Source organism: Lycium barbarum, chromosome 11 (assembly GCF_019175385.1).
Source record: "Lycium barbarum isolate Lr01 chromosome 11, ASM1917538v2, whole genome shotgun sequence".
Lineage (NCBI taxonomy): Eukaryota > Viridiplantae > Streptophyta > Magnoliopsida > Solanales > Solanaceae > Lycium > Lycium barbarum.
The window spans coordinates 29879608-29900240 of NC_083347.1; the positions used below are offsets into that span (position 1 = coordinate 29879608).

General features: G+C 36.0%; 1 protein-coding gene and 1 pseudogene across 3 annotated transcripts; both read left to right on the forward strand.

Annotated features, from left to right (window-relative positions):
• The first annotated feature begins 400 nt into the window (after positions 1 to 400).
• On the forward strand, positions 401 to 20209 carry LOC132616587 (uncharacterized). Of its 3 annotated transcripts, XM_060331100.1 has the most exons (26): positions 402 to 625; positions 1951 to 2077; positions 2173 to 2235; positions 6200 to 6301; positions 6439 to 6607; positions 6714 to 6812; positions 6932 to 7081; positions 8141 to 8180; positions 8326 to 8383; positions 8493 to 8575; positions 9712 to 9810; positions 9985 to 10100; positions 10169 to 10287; positions 12829 to 12899; positions 13719 to 13830; positions 14053 to 14192; positions 14391 to 14549; positions 14619 to 14722; positions 15019 to 15194; positions 15993 to 16182; positions 17569 to 17668; positions 18341 to 18509; positions 18992 to 19074; positions 19361 to 19437; positions 19673 to 19874; positions 19916 to 20209. In XM_060331100.1, exons 1-25 carry the CDS (start codon positions 584 to 586, stop codon positions 19842 to 19844), a joined length of 2820 nt encoding a protein of 939 aa, XP_060187083.1. In that variant the 5' UTR covers positions 402 to 583; the 3' UTR covers positions 19845 to 19874; positions 19916 to 20209. The 3 variants fall into 3 exon arrangements, 2 of the variants coding, with proteins under 2 accessions (XP_060187083.1, XP_060187084.1); XR_009573301.1 differs by lacking the exons at positions 19673 to 19874; positions 19916 to 20209 and having other exon boundaries at positions 401 to 625; positions 18995 to 19074; positions 19361 to 19397; XM_060331101.1 differs by lacking the exon at positions 402 to 625 and having other exon boundaries at positions 2005 to 2077; positions 2173 to 2231; positions 19673 to 20209.
• Positions 2295 to 2429, forward strand: LOC132620523 (U2 spliceosomal RNA; annotated as a pseudogene).
• Positions 20210 to 20633: the final 424 nt, after the last annotated feature.

The following is a 20633-nucleotide window of genomic DNA, read 5'->3' on the forward strand; positions in this document are numbered from 1 at the left end:
GCTTTTTTTTAGTAATAAAATTATAAAATCGAAGATACATAAAACATACGTCCTGTCGATCTATGGAACTTACGTCCCGTGTTCGAGGCCAGGGGCGGATCTACGTGTAAGTGAGGGTGTTCACCGAACACCCTCGGCAAAAAATTACAATGTAGATATAGGGTAAATTTTTTGTATTTATGTGCATATATTAACTTTTGAACATCCTCGGTAAAAAATTACAATATATATTTAGCTTTTTTTTTCCAAATATCCTGGATGAAAATCTTGGATCCGCCACTGTTCGAGGCTTATATAAAACGCCTCGCCTCTTAATAAGAAGACTAGTCATAATTTGGGGACTAAAATTGCACTTCATGTCAAGTTTAAGGATGTTTTAACCTCTTTGCGCGGAACAAAATATGCTGAATACGGGTTATATCCATGATGTTGTTAACGGGTTGGTCAGGTTATTAGGTTCATAATAAGTTGAGAGTCAAAACGGTCGATTAGGGTCTTCGTCAGTCTCCACTCGCAGTTGATGAATCTGATTCTCACACTCCTAATTCATTCATTTCCACTGAAGATCTGAGAGGCTCCAATCATGTGGGCTCGGTCCTTTTTTTTCTTGTTCCTCTTCATCTTGGTATTCTTCTAATCTTTAATTTTGTCAAAATTTCACTTTTTCTTTTCATGCTCTAAGACACAGATTCATTTGATTGTTTCTTTTTAATGGGTTTTTGTCAATATGCCATTCTATCTTGTTCATCATACTGATTTTTGTTTTTTTAATCTCCCAAATGTGCATTCGTGATTGTAATCATTCTACAACTTTGATAACCTTATCAGCGGCTTGAATGTTTGGATGATATTATTTTTGATTGTGGGTTCTCGTTCTTAAGTTGTTTACACTCTCAATAATGTTAGTGTCACTGAATGGAATCTTTGTATGCTCTTGTTTTACATCATCAATGGTTCTACCAGCTCCTCCACTTGTTGCAAAAGAGTTTATGATCGCGAAAGTTCATTTTAAAGGGTGTTAAAATTCCCAGTGAGGTCCCACAAGTGGGGTCAAGGGAGGATGGGGTGTACGCAGACCATACACATATATGTGTGTGTGAGTGTCTATATATTTAATGGTGGTACTCGGGTCAGCTTGTGTGCACCTCCCGTACGTGCCACCTCCCACCAACACAGACCGGTTAAGTCTGCTTGCCAAGGCTTGGTAGATGGGAAGAAATCAACCTAATGATTTTTCCTTCAACTGATTTGAACCTAAGACCTCATGGTTCTCTTCCCATTTCATTGAACAGTAGGCCATGCCCACACCCTTAGGTGCTTTGAAAGGGTGAATAGTATATTGATATTCTAATGACGCACTTCATCCTCGAGTCTTTAGGTTACAAGTGAATATGATGATTTCACATTCAGACTATTATAGTCTTCCTTTTCGAGATGAGGGGTTTGATTCTACGGAAATCATATGTGGGATTATGAGCTTATTGGTTTCAGGAGCATCGCATTGTGCGTTAATTTGAGACACTAGTATTGCATTTCCCTGGACCTTAGTTTGTCTAAGTTGTGAGCGTTTTTATTGGATAATGATTTTTCTTCTTTGTTTCTTTTTGTTTATTTGTTTTTTCTCGCCATATAGCCTAGTCACACTGTCACAGTATATTTATGTAACACCTTACTCGTCGTATGGATGGTTGTGGGAGGAGAATATTGACAAGCTTAAAAAGTTGGCACTTGTTTGGGAATGGTAGAATCAGTAGCTTTTGATTAAATTATTTCCATTATTTTGCTTTTTTGTGTATCATTACTCTGGTAAGTATTTTCAGACTTCTGTGATGATTTATAGTTGAGGTAAACTTTGCACCAATTATTTTGTCAGAGCCTTTTACTCCCACTTGCAATGCAAAGTGAGAAACTATAGGAAGGTTACTGATTATTCCAATGATATTTTGGCAGTTCCTGAGTGATAGTTCACTTGGTGCTACGGGTGGAAATCGTAAAACAGGGAAGTCATCGGTGTTTTCGTTGTTTAACCTTAAAGAGAAGAGCAAATTCTGGAGTGAGTCTGTTATACATGGTGGTGGTGAGTTCTACAAATACATGCTTTTTTTGTGTCCTTGGTTGTAAAGATGACTTTACTTGCTCAACTTTCATTATGGTTATGATGTATTGGTGCAGATTTTGATGATCTGGAAACATCTAATCCGGAAAAAACGAGTGTTCCCAATTACACCCAGGCAGGTACTTGTGTTTCTCCAAAATTTTCACTTTCTTTTATATTTCCTTTGATGTGTATTAATACTCCTTTTATCGGCCTTTTGGCTAAGATCAAGTGTAGTATCTATTCTTATCAGTTTAATATTCCCTTTTCAATTTTCTATATCACAGGATTAATCTCTTTTAGCTTTAGTACCTGAGACATTGAAACAACCTTTTTGTGCTGTTTTGTGCATTTACTTTCTATTTATCTATTGAAGCTTCTAGTGTCCTAGAAGATGTAACCACTTTCTACAGCACATTATAAAACTTGTATAAAGGATGGAATCAGGGACTTCCATCCTGCGGATTTGCCCATGAACTATCCTTTTTTTGTAATGACCGTGGTGTCCGGACTAGCTTATGCGTACCTTGACTATTTCACCGGGTACCCATGAACTATCCTTTTCTAGAAAATCAAATAAAAATTTGCATTCTGCTTGGATATATATTTCTTAATAGGATCTTTGTGCTTTTCCTTCATCTCATGTATTCCTCGTTTGACATGTTTATTATGCAACTTTGAATGAAAATGCGATAGAAGTTTTTAAAAGAACTGCTTCTCCATTATAGCCTGAAGCTCAAATGTAAGGTGGAAGGGGAGGGCTCAGGAGGTTGACATCTGAAGAGTGTAAAGCACAACAACAACAATGCGTCGACCCCAAGAAAGTTTGGGTCGGTTATATGATTTCTCACGGGTCATGTCGCTCAAATTAAGCTTATCTCATATCAATATGATACAAAATAAAAATAAAAATAGAAGTGCTAAACGTTCTCTTCATTAACATATAAATATCTGACCGGACTAAAAAAACTTCTAGAAAACACAGGACCTAAAGTAATAACCGTACTAACATGATTAAAACACATTTTCAATTATTTGATATCGCCTATATAGATCCTTTTCTTTCATTATACCCTATTTTTTGTTGGGCCTGCATGGATTCTTAGAAATTGTAGGTCTTTCAAGATAACTTCCTTCCGTACATTTTTTGATCTCCCCTGTTTCCATTTAACACCTTTTTTTTTATTGGTAAAATGTGCTAGATCAACGCTTTCCGTTTAACACCTTTACTTACCATGGTTTCACACTTACGGACTGATGCATTTGCAGATCCACATGTTACATGGTTAAACCATTTTAAACGACTTTCTTTTGTCTTATCATTGTGTGGAACTTGCACCTTCTGCCAGATGTGGTCATTTTTAATCCTATATAATCTTGTATGACGACAAAACTGGCTTAGCATCCGCATTTGTGCGACATTCATCTTGTGGATCCGTTAGACTTTAGCAGCCCAACATTCACTCCCATATAACATTGTTAGTCTTATAACCGTTTTATACATTGTTAGTCTTATAGCCGTTTTATAGAACATACCTTTTACTTTGGTAAGTATTCTTCTATCACATAATACCATGGTAACACTAAAGGTACAGAGTGTAGTGGAGTATTTTTTGTACCAAGATAGAATTATAGACAATTCTTAATATCTCCTAGATAAATTCTTATCTCGTTTGTCCGTCTTTGGATATTGGAAAATACATTTAATAGTAAGTTCTTAGTGTGGAGGCTTCTTAAGAAAATATTGACGTGAAGAGCTTGTATCATTTGCAAATAGCTCACCTCTTGAGGGCATTGCTTCAAATACTTCTCAGTGATACCTTCATGACGATTGAATCTGCAGAAGAATCTAGGTCTTCAACCCAAAAGTTTAAAGCAATGTGCTCGTAGTCCAAGACAACCTATTGGGACAACTATATAACTCAACACCCTGGGATATGTGTAACTTAATTTTAGAGTTCACACGTGAATTTTAATGCAGACTCACAGCTGTGCGGATGACTTACCAAAGGTTGCTCTGATATCACGTGAAAGGATTTGATCATCCAACCTAAAACCTTAAAGGCGTTTAAAGCAATGGATCCTTTAAGACTTTTAAAAACCCATCGGAAGCACTTACATAACCCCTGTACAGTTATATAATTCAACAAGGTGAATGAATTATTTTGCAAAAACAAGGTGAAAGAATTTAATCGTCCAACCAAAAATCTTAAGGCAATGGTGAAGTAAGTGTAATACCATTAAATCCCTTTGGGAACCCTTACATAACTAGCCATGCAGGAGATAACTCAACATCTTGCACGTGTAATCTAATTTTCTATAGTGTGAGTACAACAACAACATACCAAGTGTAGTCCCACAAGTAAGGTCTGGGGAGTACGCAGACCTTACCCCTACCTTTTTGGGGTAGAGTATTTTCTAGAGTGTGAATGAGCTTATCAAATGCTAACTCTGATATTGTGGAATTGTTTGATTACCTCATTGAAAAGTTAAATAAGTTACATACATGACACTTTCTATTTATTTGTCTACAACACACCTTAATGTGCGAGCTTGTTTTCCTGGGGCCCAAGCTAGTGGAAATACTCTCCTCAGCAGGAGGTGAATCTCGAACTCAAGGCCTTCGCTTGCCCTAATATTATGTGGAAGAATATGTGCATTCAACTTGAACCTTTAGGGGTCGTTTAGTAGTTGGTTAGGATTATGCAGGTATTAGTAATGTAGGTATTAATTATGCGGGTATTAGTAATGCAGGTATTAGTTATGCAGGGTTTAGTTATGCAGGGTTTAGTTATGCAAGTATTAGTTATGTAGGGTCTAGTTATGCGGGTATTAGTGATGCAAGTATTAGTTGTGCAGGTTTTACTTTTGCATGGTTTAGTTATGCATAAATTATTTCTTTGAATGTTGGTTTGTTATATTAAAAGTTAATAAATATTATATACTTTTAAAATTAAAATATTTTTTTACAATTACAATTAAAATATTATATATTCTTTTACAAAATATTAAAATATTATATAAAAATATTTGTTTAGAAAAGGAAAGTATTTAAGTGGGAAGTGATGAGGGTAATATTGTCATTTCAACTTTTTATTCATGTATTAGTAATTCCATCTTCGACCCCACATAAAATGATACATAGATTCCCTCATAATTGATGCATGTATTAGTTATGCGGGTTTCTAAATTGCAAACCAAACATCGTACTAATTTTATGCATGAATAACTTACTTCCTAACTAGCTACCAAACGCGGTATAAGTATGCACCATGCAGAAAGCCAGAAATTAATACATGAATAAGTGGTCTCTTAACGAGCTACCAAACGATTCCTTAGGGGTTTGGTTTAGAAACAAGTTATGTAGGTGTAATACATATCTTAATAATGTAGGGATTACTTTTTATCGGGCGTTTGGTTCATGGTATTAAAAATTGGATATGCAGTGTATAATTTAAACTTGTGTTTGATTTAAAACTGTTTAAGGGCTTGGAGAAGGGTTTGAGGAGACCTTCAGGGGGTAGTTTTGCCATTTTCAATGTTTTATCCATGTATAATTAATCATGGTATTGCTTCTACTACATTGGTCTTGGTATAAAATTATAATACAGGAGTGTATCGTATTAGCTATACATGTATTAATCATACTGGAATTGAAAAATTGCTACCAAACATTGGATAAACAATGCATAGACGATGATGATTTTGTCCAACACATCTAATGAAACGTGGCCAAAGGCAATAGGTGGAGTGGCTCAAGGCGCTTCTAAGCCCATTTGGATTCCTTTACGCTACCCATTTATAAGTCAAATAGAACTCGTATGAGCCATCATATTAGTGTATATTCCTAAAAGCCTTAAACAACTATATGGTTGACGTGCTCTTGAACTAAGTTGCGCAGACTCTTCACTTTGGATGCCGCACCCATGTTGGATTGTCCAAAAATACACTATTTTTGGAGAATCCGACATGCACTTGTTAACATTTTTGAAGAGTCCGAGCAACATAGCTCTTGAATACTATTAATATGTTCTAAGATGGAATGGAGGGAGTATATCTTTTCATAAGTGGAGTAGAATAAAATATTGTTCTCTTGTACCACAGGTAATATAGCAAATTATTTGAAGCTTCTGGAAGTTGATTCCATGTACCTCCCAGTACCTGTGAATTTCATTTTTGTTGGATTTGAAGGAAAGGGGAATCAAGGTATGTAATTATTCCTTTACTTTACCTTCCAAAAAATAAGGTACATAATTGTTCCCTCACAATTGAAGATGACTGTTCTGTTTGTTATATTTCTATATGGTAACTATTGACTATATATTTTTTATTATTCTGCTCAGAATTTAAGCTACAACCAGAGGAACTAGAGCGCTGGTTTACAAAGATTGATCACATCCTTGAACATACAAGGATTCCTCAAGTAGGAGAAGTTTTGACACCGTTTTACAAAACTAGCATTGACAGAGAACAACGTCACCATCTGCCTCTTATCAGTCACATAAACTACAAGTACTTTTTGTTTCCCTTCCCCCAAAACAACCATATAATTTGCGTGAGTATAAAATAATTAATGCATTGTAGGCTGATCTGATAAGGTATTCAATTCTTTGTGCAGTTTTTCTGTTCATGCCATTCAAATGGGAGAAAAGGTCACATCCATCTTTGAGCGTGCCATTGATGTCTTTGGCCGCAAGGATGATATGTCTGATAACAGGTATTTGAAGTTCTCTGTCATATTAGAGAATTCATGATTCTCTGCGAACCTTTCTGTGACTCAATTATCATTTCTTAGCAGTGTTTCTTTAGTTGCTCTATATAAATGTGTGTCTTCAGGGATGATGGAACTGTTCTATGGCAAGTTGACGTGGATATGATGGATGTTCTCTTTACCAGCCTCGTGGAGTATTTAAAACTGGGAGATGCCTATAACATCTTCGTTTTGAATCCCAGGCGCAATGGAAAAAGAGTCAAATATGGATACAGGTTTTTCCTGTGAAAGTTGATTTTTTTTTTTACTAGTTTTACATGTGTTTTGCACTAATGCAATGAGAATCAGAAATAAAGGTGCAAATTGCCTCCTCTTTGCTCACTACAGCAGAGAGACAACAGAGGATCAGGGAAATCTGAAGAGATTTGTGCAATCTAGATCTGTATAATCTTTCCAACAGAAAATATGGATGCAAAATAGTAAATAAGGTTTCAGTTATTGAATTATATGAAGATAACTAAAAGTCCATATTTAACTATCAGAAGAATGTGTTGGAACTTACTAAAGGAGGACTAGTCTATTAATATTTTGAAGTTGTAGCAACAATGGAAAAATGATCAAGCATTGATTACTACAGTAACCTTCATGCACACATGCATGAAGGTTTAGTCAGATTTGAAACTAAAGTATTAGAGCAAGTAGAATGCGTAAAATCTGGCTTTATGCAAAGCTCCGATCTAATACATTGCAGGCCCATGGTAGTTCTCTATCATATGTGCATACAAGGGTTTTGGAAATCTAAAACTGGCTTCTATGTGTCTTAAGCCATTGTTGTTTCAATCAATCTTACAGTACTTAGAAACCCGGTTCTCTACTATCTCGTCTACTTGCTTGTTAAGAAGTATCTAAAAAGCTTTGTAACACCTGGAGATGGATTAAGATTCGTGAAGCTATAGCTTAGTCCTCGTACTAGTTCCCTGTTAACTGGAATTTTACTTGGTCATGATCATATTATTAGCAGCATATATGTTTTACTTTGTGCTTTTGCCTCAACTGGCTTTCACATTTTCTGCTTAGGTCCTTTTTATGGGTACTAGACATACAAATGAGTACAATGCAGAGTAAAGAAGAGAGAAAATGTTTTCCTCAAGCTGATTAAAAAAAAAAAAAAGAAAACACAGCACTCCAACGTGTAGAATGTATTCTTGCACAAATATTCTGTGCATTTGCTGCATCCGGATTATTTCTGATCACATAATAGCTTTCCTTATTTGCATGTCTCTTTATTTCTGTTTTCTGATTCATCTGTATCGGATGTTCCTTAAATCATGTAGGCAAGGGTTATCCGAGCGCGAAATTAACTTTCTTAGGGAGGTAAATTGTAATTTCAATACCTCTTTATATTTGCTGGACATGGATCATCAGCTTCATGCTTTTTGATCTTATACTTCATTCAGTGATTCTTGATTTGCCAAGATCTATTCTTGAAATGTTTTCACTGATTTGATGCTTAATACAGAATAAGGAGGTACAATCGAAAATTCTTCATTCAGGAAGAGCATCAGAAAGTATTCTTGGTAGGTAAACATGTGTTCAGATTCTTTTAACTGTAGCATGATTGGTATTTATGTCCTTTGGTAAGCAGGAACTAATGAGTGATGCTTATTTGCATTAAAACTGTGACAGCTCTTGAAAAGATGACAAGACCGTTGTATGCCAAGCATCCGATGGCAAAGTTTTCCTGGACTGTCACAGACGAGACAGATACAGTAAGTTATCTTTCCTCTTGACTCCCTTAATATCATTGGGGACCTTAAATTTCAAGCATGTCATTGGAGATGGTATTTATAGAGACCCAATGTGGATTTACTGGTTGTGTATGTGCCTATATTACTTGTCACAACAAAAAATATGATGCTCTTCAGTTTCTAGTTGAGGACAAAGTTAAATTCTTGGGAAAATAGTAAATTTGATGAATATTCATTTTATACGGTCTCATCTTTATCACACTTCTTTGTCTTCCAAGTCAAAAATAGTTTCGTTCTAAACTCCTTTCTTTTTCCATTGAACTTTTATTGTTTAGTAGAAATAAATGAGCAAGGAATCTAAATATGAAATGTCTTGCTAATGCAATTTGTTGTGTAATTTATTAGAGGGGCTTGCATTGAATATTTTATTCTAAGATATATGTCAATGCTCCAGAGTTATAAATGAAGCAGATACTGCTTTTACTGTATGTAAAGATGTTGTTCAGGTAGAATGAACAATACCAACTATCTGATCAAGGAAAATTTGTATTCGTTGTTGTTCATTGAACTATATCCGTGCCTGGGAATAAACTGCTGGTGTCAAAGCTTGTTCTCGATAAATTGTGTCTGGTGCAATCAGTATCATCATGCATTGTGTGCTGCTTGTTTTGTTGTCGAGCAATGTAAGTTTTCTTGTTGTTAAAAGTTCAATGTGCTAGCAACAAACTTGCAGCTATGCATGAAAGCTCCCTTTTTTCTGTGTTTCATGAATTAGTGAATCTGAGTGTGTCATTTTTTTCCTTTTCTTTTTTGATAAGGTTGAAGTGAGTATGTTGAAACTCGAAAGAGCATCACTGTATGAAATGCTCATTCTTGATTCTTTGAGTTCTAATACATTAGGTTTGTCGAAAGATTTTAGTCCACATACTTGTTTCTCTGAGTTCTCCATATCATCCATGTTTTAATTTTATAACCTTCTTTTATCTTGATAGCTTAAACATTCAATGTGCTTCTTTCCGGTGATCAAAAGCATTTCTAATTCAGTTAAATGGGCCACATAATTGCCCTAGAGATGCATAGAAAAACTGTGGTTCTCGTACTTTCATTGTAGTGATGTGTGTTTGTTTTGAACTACTCACTTTCTTCAACAACACCAGGTAGAATGGTATAATAGATGCCAAGATGTATTAAACAATGTTGAGAAGGTATCTCAAGGGAAGGACATGGCCGAAGTTGTTCAGAACAAGGTTATGCAGGTATTAAGTTACACCACTTTATAATCTCCCTCTTTCCCCTGGATATGTCCCGCTAATTGATCATTATAGTAGAGAAGTACCACTGATACTGCACTAACTATTTATTTGAACATTGTATCTTGGAGTATCTGAACCCTCCATTTAACTCTAGTTTTTATGATTGTTCCTTTCAAGTTTCTGAATGGGAAAAATGGAGAATTGAAGCTTCGTTTTGAAAGAGAGTTAAAAGCTGGGGAATTTAGCGGTTTTCATGCTGAATGTATCACTGATACATGGATTGGAAATCACAGGTTAAGATCTTACTTGCTTCCCTGCACTCAGTGTCCTTATTTCTGATTTTTGTTTCATTTCATATCAGGTGGGCTTTTATTGATTTGAGTGCGGGCCCTTTTTCATGGGGACCTGCTGTGGGTGGAGAAGGTGTGCGCACAGAACTAAGTTTACCAAACGTGGAGAAAACCATCGGTGCAGTTGCAGGTACTAGAGCTGTAGACACATGTTTTCATTGCTGAGCCTTCGTAGATAGCTTTATACACTTTTGATTGTATTTTTGAAGTTGACTAGGGGTGTTTTAGACGAGATTGTTTTTTCTCCCTGTTGTGTACATAATGGTCTTGGTTGATGTATGTGTTTTTGTTATTCTGCTATTTGTTCTTTTTCTTAGTTTATCAAGGCAATATTTCCAGCCCAAATAGGGCAGAATGGATATGTAAAGTTCATATAGGGCGCTAAGTAGTTCGCGATTAAAGTGTGGTAGTAGTAGTTGTTATTGTACTTGATTTTTCAATGAGTAGACAGAGACCTAATAATCAGAATAGTCAATAAGGAATTGCTTTACCAAAAGTTGATGGATGTGGCAGTTACTCAACCTCTGCTAGAGGGTTCGAAGGTAAAAGCTGTCTGTGGCTTATTGTTAAAGAGAGTGCCATGATTACCATATGCTGCATTGGAAGGGGCATCCGGCATGTGAATGGCTGAACTGAGGGAATAATTAATTTTTTCCTTGTTTGTGTTGGCTAGAAAACATGAAAGGGAAGAAATTGTTCGACTTTTTCTCAATGAAATAAATAGTTTGGTCTGAGAGGAAGATTGTTCTCTTATTTTCTTTCCTCATACTCTGCTAAACCTAGCAAATAAAGTTTGTTTGAAAAACTTTACCTTTCTCTAGTTTTTAGGCTAATCATAAAACTTTGGAACCCTGTGCAAGTTGGGTTGGCCTCACTATGAGAAGCTAGGTGCCCGTGAAATACATTTGGTAAGGAGTTTACCTTTTTCTCGTCTTGTGTGCACCTGTCTCGTGGAAGATAAAAACTAAGGTTTTATTATCTTAGTAAAAGCACTAGACTGACACAACACGTCAACACCCATATAAGAATCAAATGAGGATCATTTCATAGTCTTCAAAAAGTAAAACCTGAAATGTTTGACTATGCTGAAAGAAAAAAGAAATTAATTAATAAGTTAAGTTTTATATTGTAAGAGCCTGTTTGGATGGGCTTTGGTTTTGACTTATAAGCTATAAGTCATAAGTTAGCAATTCTAGCTTATAGCTTTTGACTTATTTTTGTTATTTTGGCTTAAAAGCACTTTTTTATTTCACACAAACACTACAAAATTGCTTAAAAGCTGTTTTGGCTTACAAACACCTAAAATAAGCCAATACAAACAGGCTCTAACTCATCTGGAATTCTTAGCTAGCACAAAATTGCGACGGGGCATTGATTAGGCTTATTGTAGATTTGAGTGCTTGGCTTTAGTGATGAGGTACGTGCAATTCAAATGATTCTCTAAATTTCTTGATGAGGATGAATGAAAATTAAGGAGGATGTTTTACACAACCAAGTTGTGAATTTGTGGAAATCTAATAACCTATCAAGAATTTATGAAATTTAGAGATTGACAATTGACAATGAAAAACACTTCAAAAAATCAAAATTTGCAGTGAAGCATAAATGATTTTTTTTCTTAAAATTACATTAACATTCATTTGCTACTATTATTTAGTTCTTTTTGGACAGAGATGCAACTGTACGCTTATTGCAAAGTGATCTTGGGGGAGGAGGGGATGAATAACTTACTTCGTCTGATTATTTTTTTGTAACTTTTAAAACAATAGATACTACTAATTTCCTTATGAAGCCAAAATTACCCCAAACTGCAATGATATTTGGTGCGTTTATTATAGTGTCGCAGTGTCTAATATTAGTGAGCCGAGGGTCTATTAGAGACAACCTCTCTACCCCACAAAGGTAGGGGAAAGGTCTGCGTACATCCTACCCTTCCTAGACCCCACTTGGGGGACTACACTGGGTATGTTGTTGTTGTTGCTGTTGTTGTCGTAGTGTCTAATATTAATCTCAGGAAAGAGGTGGATCAAGGATATAGGGAAAGAATGATAGATTATGTATTCCTTACACACTGATTTATTTGACATAGTTTGAACCGATTTGGAGAGTTTAAAAAAGAAATAAAAACTTTTGGAACTTGTGGTCTCAAATGTGCTATAGCATGTGTGTGGCTATAAAACTTTTGAAACTTATATCCCTAGGGAGGCTGCACCAGTATGCTTTTTCTGGACAAGATAGAATGATTTAGCAGATTGCGTCATAGAATACAGCATGATATGAAAGGTATTAGAAAATGGTTTTAATTGTATTTAATACTTTTGGTGTAATTGTGAAGAGATAATTCCTTTTCATATTGATAACTGGCCTGATTTGATAGATGGGTGAAATCTGATGTGTAACCTTATGTTGTATACTTCTCCACTTTCTCACTGCGTTAAAAAAGTTAGTATTTGATCTATCAAAAACAAAGAACGTCAGTTTCAACGTTATAACTGTTCAGCAGGCTTCTTTGAAGCAATCCATTCAATTCCCTGGAAAAGGTCTTACTCCATTTTAGTTGATGATAGGAGTCTTCCCCTTTTCAATTTCTGGTTAAAATCTTTTCAGGTTTACTCGATCTCAAAACACAGTTGTTATGATTCTTATTTTGTGCTTCTTTGTTTGCTTTCAGAAATTTCAGAAGAAGAAGCTGAAGATCTATTGCAAGAGGCTATTCAAGAGAAGTTTGCAGTGTTTGGTGATGTATGATATACAAAATAGTTTATTTTCCATTATCATGTCAGTGAGTTCTGCTTTCCAATATTATAAGTTATAAGAGTTACTGTGGAGACTAGAAGTCTTTTTTGGGCAGAAAAGCCCCGGGGAGAATGGCTGAACTAACAAAGGACATCGCCCTGTCTTCTTTTTAAGTTGCCTTCTGGGAAAGAAAGTTGATTAGTTTTTGACATGAATAGTGATGAGGTAGATTGAAAAAGGGGGACGTTTTTTAATCAGTAACCAGTAGAAATATTTTATAGATGGAACAAGATGTGCAAGATCAAGATACGTACGAAAAGCTAGATTCAACTAAACAAAAGGAGAAAGAGAAACAGCACAATCAGTTACTGTACAGGGTCTTCGTTTTACTTTTCTCTACCTAGAAAGTAGTCGTCGTAGGCGATGAAATTTTAACTTAGGAACAATATTATAGGTTGAGCAGTCTAGAGGTTTATTCGAGGATAAAAAAAATATTACGCTTGCTCAGTCAAGTAGAATGTGCTGTGAATTCTTGGAGCATAAGTTCTTGGAAATTCAAAAGCTGATTACTCTGCTTCTGCTAAACTAAGAATGAAAACTGGTTACTGATTCTCACTTGTCATTTAAATTTCTTCTTGTTTTAAAGACCAAATGTTTTATCTTCTACTCCTTTCTACTTTTGAAACTAGAAATTTTATGAATTCCCCTTTTTATTATCCGCCTTTTCTTTTTTCTCTCTCTTTTCCTTCTGACTTTGGGGGTGATTATGTTTTGTCATTGAATGTATGGGTGCTAAAGTCTGATATTGGCTATTTCGTTTTGTAGGTCCAGAAAGATCATCAGGCCATTGATATTCTTTTAGCTGAAATGGATATATATGAACTATTTGCTTTCAATCATTGCAAGGGAAGGAAGGTTAAGCTTGCTCTTTGTGAAGGTAACCTCTTGTCATTCGTTGTAGAATCCTGCATGATTTCTATGAAAATTGTTGCTATGCCGTTCAGTTTGCTTTCTATTAAAGCTTGGTAACTATCTGAATATTAGGTATCTGGTGTTGGCTTTGTCTAGGTTTTCCCTGTCCTTAGTGATATGTTTCAAACCTTTTACATAAATTTACCTTAATTTTGAGGAAATTCATGAGTGTAAATCATTACACCAGAGCTTGACGAGAGAATGCAAGATTTGAAAAATGAGCTGAAGTCTTTCGAGGATGAAGGGTCTGAAGAAACCCATAGGATAAAGGCTGTTGATGCACTGAAAAGGATGGAGAACTGGAACCTGTTTAGTGAATCTTATGAGGTATACTGCTTCTGCAAAGTCGTATTTTTAGTAACTTCTATCAGAAGGCAAAACTATTATTGCTAATCTGATATTGTTCTTTTCTCTGAAATCTTTTCCAGTGCTTATAGTAGTAGCATTGTTTCTTTCACTTGAAATGATGATAAAACATGGGAATGAATATATGATCATCAGTGATTAAAATCCGTGGTCATGCAGGATTACAAAAATTATACAGTTGCTCGCGACACTTTCCTTGCACATTTGGGGGCAACCTTATGGGGGTCTATGAGACACATAATTTCTCCATCACTTGCCGATGGGGCATTCCACTACTATGAGAAAATATCTTTTCAGCTGTTCTTTATCACACAGGAGGTATGATGTTAATTTGATTTATAACAAGGGCATTGCTTAGTACTTATGTTTCTCTATGCGTTTGTGCAGAAATTTAGAAATATTAAGCAGTTACCTGTTGACCTCAAGTCTATCATGAATGGTCTTTCATCATTGGCGCTATCTTCTCAGGAAGTGATGTTCAGTCCGCACATGTATGTATTTGGCTCATTCTCTTATCCGCTGATCCTTTTAGATAAATATTGTTTTCTATATTTGACTCAAGCTAAATATAGGTTAGTTATCTGTTCGTTTGTAAAAGTAAGAGTGTTGAATACAGATATTTATGAAATGTTTGTCCACATAAGTGTATATGTTATTTGCTTTCCATGGATTTCGCTGACTCTCCTTTTTACTTATGTGATTTGGTTCTAAATATATGCTATCACACTACAAATCATTCTCTCTGGATATGTGCATATATTTATTTTCGATCTGTTCTGTTTCACAGGTTGCCGCTGTCAGAGGATCCTGCTTTGGCCATGGCTTTTTCAGTGGCTCGGAGAGCGGCAGCTGTTCCCCTGTTGCTTGTGAATGGAACTTATAGGAAGACTGTCCGTTCCTATCTGGATTCTTCCATTCTCCAGCATCAGTTGCAGAGATTGAATGATCATGGATCTTTGAAAGGTGAGCTTTTCGTTATCACAGGTTTACAGTTAGCGTTTGTTGAGGTAGATAAACACACTGCTAGATTTATAATCGGGGTGGGCTGGAGGATAATAACAACAACAACATACCCAGTATAATCTCAGCATGTGGGGTCTAGGGAGGGTAGAGTGTACGCAGACCCTACCCCTACCTTTTGATGGGCAGGGAGGCTGTTTCCGATAGACCCCCGGCTCAAAGAGAGAGATAAAAAGCAGTAGTAATAATAAACAGTGATAATAAGCCGAAATAGCAGAAATATAGTAGGACGGCATAGTAAAAGAAACAGTGCTAGAGGTAATAACAAGCAATCCAAAGCAGTGTAGGCTGGAGGATAATAAGTAAATCTTATATGGTTAATAATTGTCTGACTTGTCATTTGTTCTGTTTCAGCTAGTACTTTTAAGTGTTGATTTGTAAAACCATGTGGTTATTCTTTGTACATTCTTGTAGCCATTTGAAGCGAAATCAATATTAGATATGATTGACAAGTTACTTATTTACGAAATATGATTATGTAAATGGAATAGCCGCTTCGAGTAAGTATTCTTGTGTGTTACATTAAAATATGGAGTTCCTGAAGGTGAGAGCCAATTATATAATCTTGTTATTTGTTTTAAGTGATGGTTCGAGAGCCTTGATTGCTCATTCATCCATGTCTGCCTCTCCTCCACCCCCCCTCCCTCCCTTCTCCCTCCACCCTCTTTTTTCAAATGTTCTAAGCTGGTTAGTTCCCTGTCTTTTACAAATTATAATGCTTTGATTTCCTTCATACTGCAGGTTCACATGCACATAGCAGGTCTACTCTTGAAGTGCCTATCTTTTGGTTTATTCACAGTGATCCCTTGTTAGTTGACAAGCATTATCAAGCCAAAGCGCTTTCCGATATGGTCATTGTGGTGCAGTCAGAAGAATCATCCTGGGAGAGTCATTTGCAGTGTAATGGGCGGTCTCTCCTGTGGGATTTGAGGTTATTATGTTATGCATTTCAGATGAATTTTGATATATTGCAACTTATTATATAAATTTTCTTTCTCATACGTTTACCTCAAGGCAGTTTGTAAAAACTTGTACTTTTAGATGGTTTAAGCTTATGTTTTGCGAGTTGGGTGGGTTTTAGTTCCTCGGTTGAAAGTAAGCACTTAATTCAGGCTGGAAATGATAAGGAAATTTGTTGGAGGAAAGATCAGAGTGGCGATGGTCTAACAAAGTTTTAAGCATGCAAATTGGGATTGGTTTAAAGCTAAGATAAAGGTGATAATTCTGATGAAAAGAGACGAAAAGAAAAAGAGTAACTCTAAAGCACTCCTTGACCCGTTAGGCATTACATGATAAGGTAGAATTGCATCGATTCGTGATAAAACACTCTTGCTTGATAAAATTAAGCATTTTATGGTTTTATTGTTAATTCTAGGACCCATCCTACTTCATAAAGGGTCTCGTGTACCAACTAGGGATGAACTCTCATATCAACACTCTTAGGGGGTGTGAACTCGAGTCACCAAAACTATGACTGAACTTCCCAAAGGAATAAAAGCTGCTATTTCAAATGAGATCTCCGCTCAATGTGGGTACATTTTTAATCTGGAAGGTATAATATTAAGGACTTCAAAATAAGATTCCCGTCATGTAACAAAAAGGGAACGCGGGGGTGGGGGTGGGGGGGGGGGGGGTGATTGAGAATGTTGCAAATTTGAAAGTTTCAGGAGTTCCTCTCCATGAGTAATTGTATGATAAATCTTTTTCCTTGAGTAAATCTTGTGCAATGCATTATGCATTTTCTCTCTTATCACATGTCAAGACTGAAACATTACTCACGACACACATAATACTATAAATTAGCTCATCTTAGATCTCAATAAATCAATTGACCTAACTAGTTGTTTCGGCTATATGTATCCTCTATTCATTCAGGTCAATTTCATTCCAGTATTAGTAAATAAATTTCTTTTAAGGCAAATTGGAGTTTCTCTAAGACTATATTTCATAAATCTCACACGTATCTTTACACTAACATACAAGTCTCTAGTTAGACTTAAACCAGACCTGATGTAGGTGTAACAACAATTAAGTCTTAATTCCCAACAAGTTGGTATCACATGTATGGACCTTTTGCTTTCCTTATATTTTGTTCTTAGTTAATTCCAGATTGATTTATAGATCATCGTTTGAATTTTGAGACATGTTCCCTCCATGTGATTTTAGGTTTACCTTGTTCTTTCTTTAGCTTACCTGTAATCTCATCACAATATAACTGACTATTGAGTGGGATTTGGTGATTTTCTTAGCTTGATATTATGGAAAATTGGAAATGGACAATGCTGATCTGGCATTTGCTTTATCATCTGTTATACAGGAAGCCTATCAAAGCTGCTTTGGCTGCTGTGTCAGAACATGTAGCAGGAATGCTTCCCCTTCATCTTGTTTATAGTCAAGCCCATGAAACTGCAATTGAGGTATTGGAAGACCTGGATGTGAATCTCGCAATAATCTCACTCTGACTATAGACTTGTAACCTGTCACAAGTTAAACATCTTTTGAGGGCTTGCTAACTCTTAAGTGTCTCACAATCTTTGATCTCTGCACCTTTTTTCTTCTCGCTCAACAAATTATTTCTTTTGGTAGTGAAACAGGACAAGCTCTCCAAAAACAAGAACACAGTATTATTTAAATAGTTCCTCTCTCTCTCTCTTGCCTCCATCTTCGAAGTTGGAACTCAAATTTTAAGATCTAAGAACTTTGAGATCTAGGAACTTTGTCACACCTTTTATGATACTAATTATATAAGTATTTGTTTCTTTCTTGTGAGAGATCCGTAGATTTTAGTGAATGCTTTCTTCTACTTATAATTCTTTTGAAGTTTAGATGTGATTTTCATTAAATTTTAGGTTTCTGTTTTGTTTTATCTTTTTTATTTCTGGGCCCCCTTTTCAAGAATGCATTCATGAGAATGCAATATAGATAATAAGATGAATACTTCACGCTCTTTGATGTGTTACATAGTGTTTGTCCTTGGGACAAAAATGGTAAATTGTGTCTGGTTTAATGTTTTACGTTGAGATAAAAGCTGGTAATTTGAGTCTGGTTTCTCGAAGTAAACTCTGTTCTTCTCATTGCACTTTTAACAGGACTGGATTTGGTCAGTTGGATGCAACCCTTTATCCATCACTTCCCAAGGCTGGCATATCTCCAAATTCCATTCAGACACTGTTGCTCGAAGCTATGTGTTGACAGCTCTTGAAGAGTCCATTCAATTGGTCAATTCGGCTATTCATCGCCTTGTTATGGAGAGGACGTGTATCCTTTATGAATGTTCTATTTTCATGAGTATAAGTAAAAGATTATTTTGACACGATTTGTCGCTTTTGTGAGTGGTTTCATTGGATTTTGCAAATTGTCTTCTGCATGCATAAGAGATTTATCTTATCTGTTTGAATGTTGACTGCCATTGCGAATACTTCCTTGGTCACTGGCCATCTCATGACATGGGAACCTATCTCAATACTTGAAGATGGAGACGACAATGTCTGTTTATATTTCAGGCTGGTCAATAGGACCTTTGGTCTTAATAGGTTTTATCACTTTTTTTTTTCATAATACAATTTTCTTTGCAAGTCAATTGTGCAAAAAATAATGAGTGATGTTTTCGTTGGTTTGGAGAGTGGACCACTAGTGTCAAACTTTCTGCATTAGTTAGTTACTGACATTTTTACATATAAGAAGTTCTTGGTAACTGCCAATTTATCAGTTTCTCTTTGTGCATACTTAATGTGGTACAGCAGAACAGACTTTTAAGCTCTTTAAAACCCATGAGCGTGAGTTGGTGAACAAATACAATTATGTTGTTAGCTTGTGGAGAAGAGTAAGTGCTTTACAGTTTTCACGAATCCTTAATATATGCGGTTATTTTTTCCAAACACCTTTTGCACTAGTATTTTTCCAGATAAATAACAATTGGTGCACTATCATTTCAAGCTCTTTAGAATTACTTGTTTCTTATTTCAATCTCATTGATCTGCATTTGCTGCATAAGTTAGAAGGATATTTCCACAAATAGTTTGATCTGGGTTTGCTTTGTTGTCTTAAATTTAGCCTTTTTATGAAACCATTTTCTGACCAGTTTATTTCATGTTATGGGTCCCTTGCAGATTTCAACTGTCAGCGGGGAACTGCGCTATGTGGATGCCTTGAGACTTCTCTATACCTTAGAGGATGCGTCAAAAGGGTTAGCATCTGTCATTTGTTGTGTGACTGATATTGTGACTATCATTAATAGACACCCTTATCGTTGGTGTTGCACTTTTACATGTGCAATCAATTTGAGATAGTATAGTACTGCGTTTCACTACATATGGAAGTATTAAGCAACTTCCATTTGGCATCCAAAAGTGTCTCTCACTTTTCATTTTAACAGATGTGTTTTCTAAATTTGCTTGCTAAAAGTCTCCTCTTTTATGCAGGTTTGTAAATTATGTTGATACAACTCTAGCCAGTCTCCATCCAATACATTGCACCCGTCAAAGGGAAGTTAAGGTCGAGTTTGACATAACAACAATACCTGCTTTCCTAGTTGTTATCTTTGTTCTTTGGTTTGTGCTAAAGCCTAGAAGAGCCAAGCCTAAGATCAACTGAGACTTCCGTGGAGATGTGCCTTGAAAATACGAGTTAGTTATGTTACATTTTCAAAAAAAAATAAAAAATATGAGTTAGTTTTCTCAAGCATGATTTCCTCTCAGATGCCGGGAAAACCTGTTGAGCCAATAGAGCTGCCTTATGCAACAGTGGACTAGAGAGAGCATAGGCAAGACGGGTAGAATAGCTAGGTCAAAATCATATGGCGTTGTACATCTGAGATTTTGCTCTTTACCATCAAGTCCTGTTTTTCATGTTAGTTGTTAATTATTGTGATTGAGCTCAGTGCATGCCTTAAAACTGTGTACATCCCAACAAATGATATCTCATTCATTACAGTAGCAATGTGAACTTTACTCTCTCTAGATGGTAGCAAAGGCTGGCTGATGCAGTCCAGGTTGGCTCCTTTTTAGTGCTCAACCATGAAGAGCCATTCGTAAAACTGGAGCAAAACACTCAAGAGGTTGCACCATTTTTTTTTGCCGGGGAGGTGGGGTGGGTTCAAATTGATTAGTTAATGCAGTTGAACCAGCATCCACGTTTCCTATAACCTATTTCATACTTTCTTAAAATCTAATCTGCTAACCTCTCTCTTGAAAGCCTATTGTTCCATGTGATAATCTGATATCTCAGATGACGTCATCCATATACAATCATAAATTTATCTTAGCAAGGGCATCTCATTTACTTAATTTTTCAGTTCAGTGAGAAAGAGAATGAATAGTGTAGATGTGGTTCAAACTATGCGATAAATAGCACATGGTAAGCTTTTCTTGGACGGCGATTTGT

Coding starts and splice junctions, on each gene's coding strand:
- LOC132616587 (XM_060331100.1), top strand. CDS start 584: ATGTGGGCTCGGTCCTTTTTTTTCTTGTTCCTCTTCATCTTG. Junction 2,236..6,199: donor TCCCAATTACACCCAGGCAG/GTACTTGTGTTT, acceptor CTTGTACCACAG/GTAATATAGCAAATTATTTG. Junction 7,082..8,140: donor AGAGTCAAATATGGATACAG/GTTTTTCCTGTG, acceptor TAAATCATGTAG/GCAAGGGTTATCCGAGCGCG.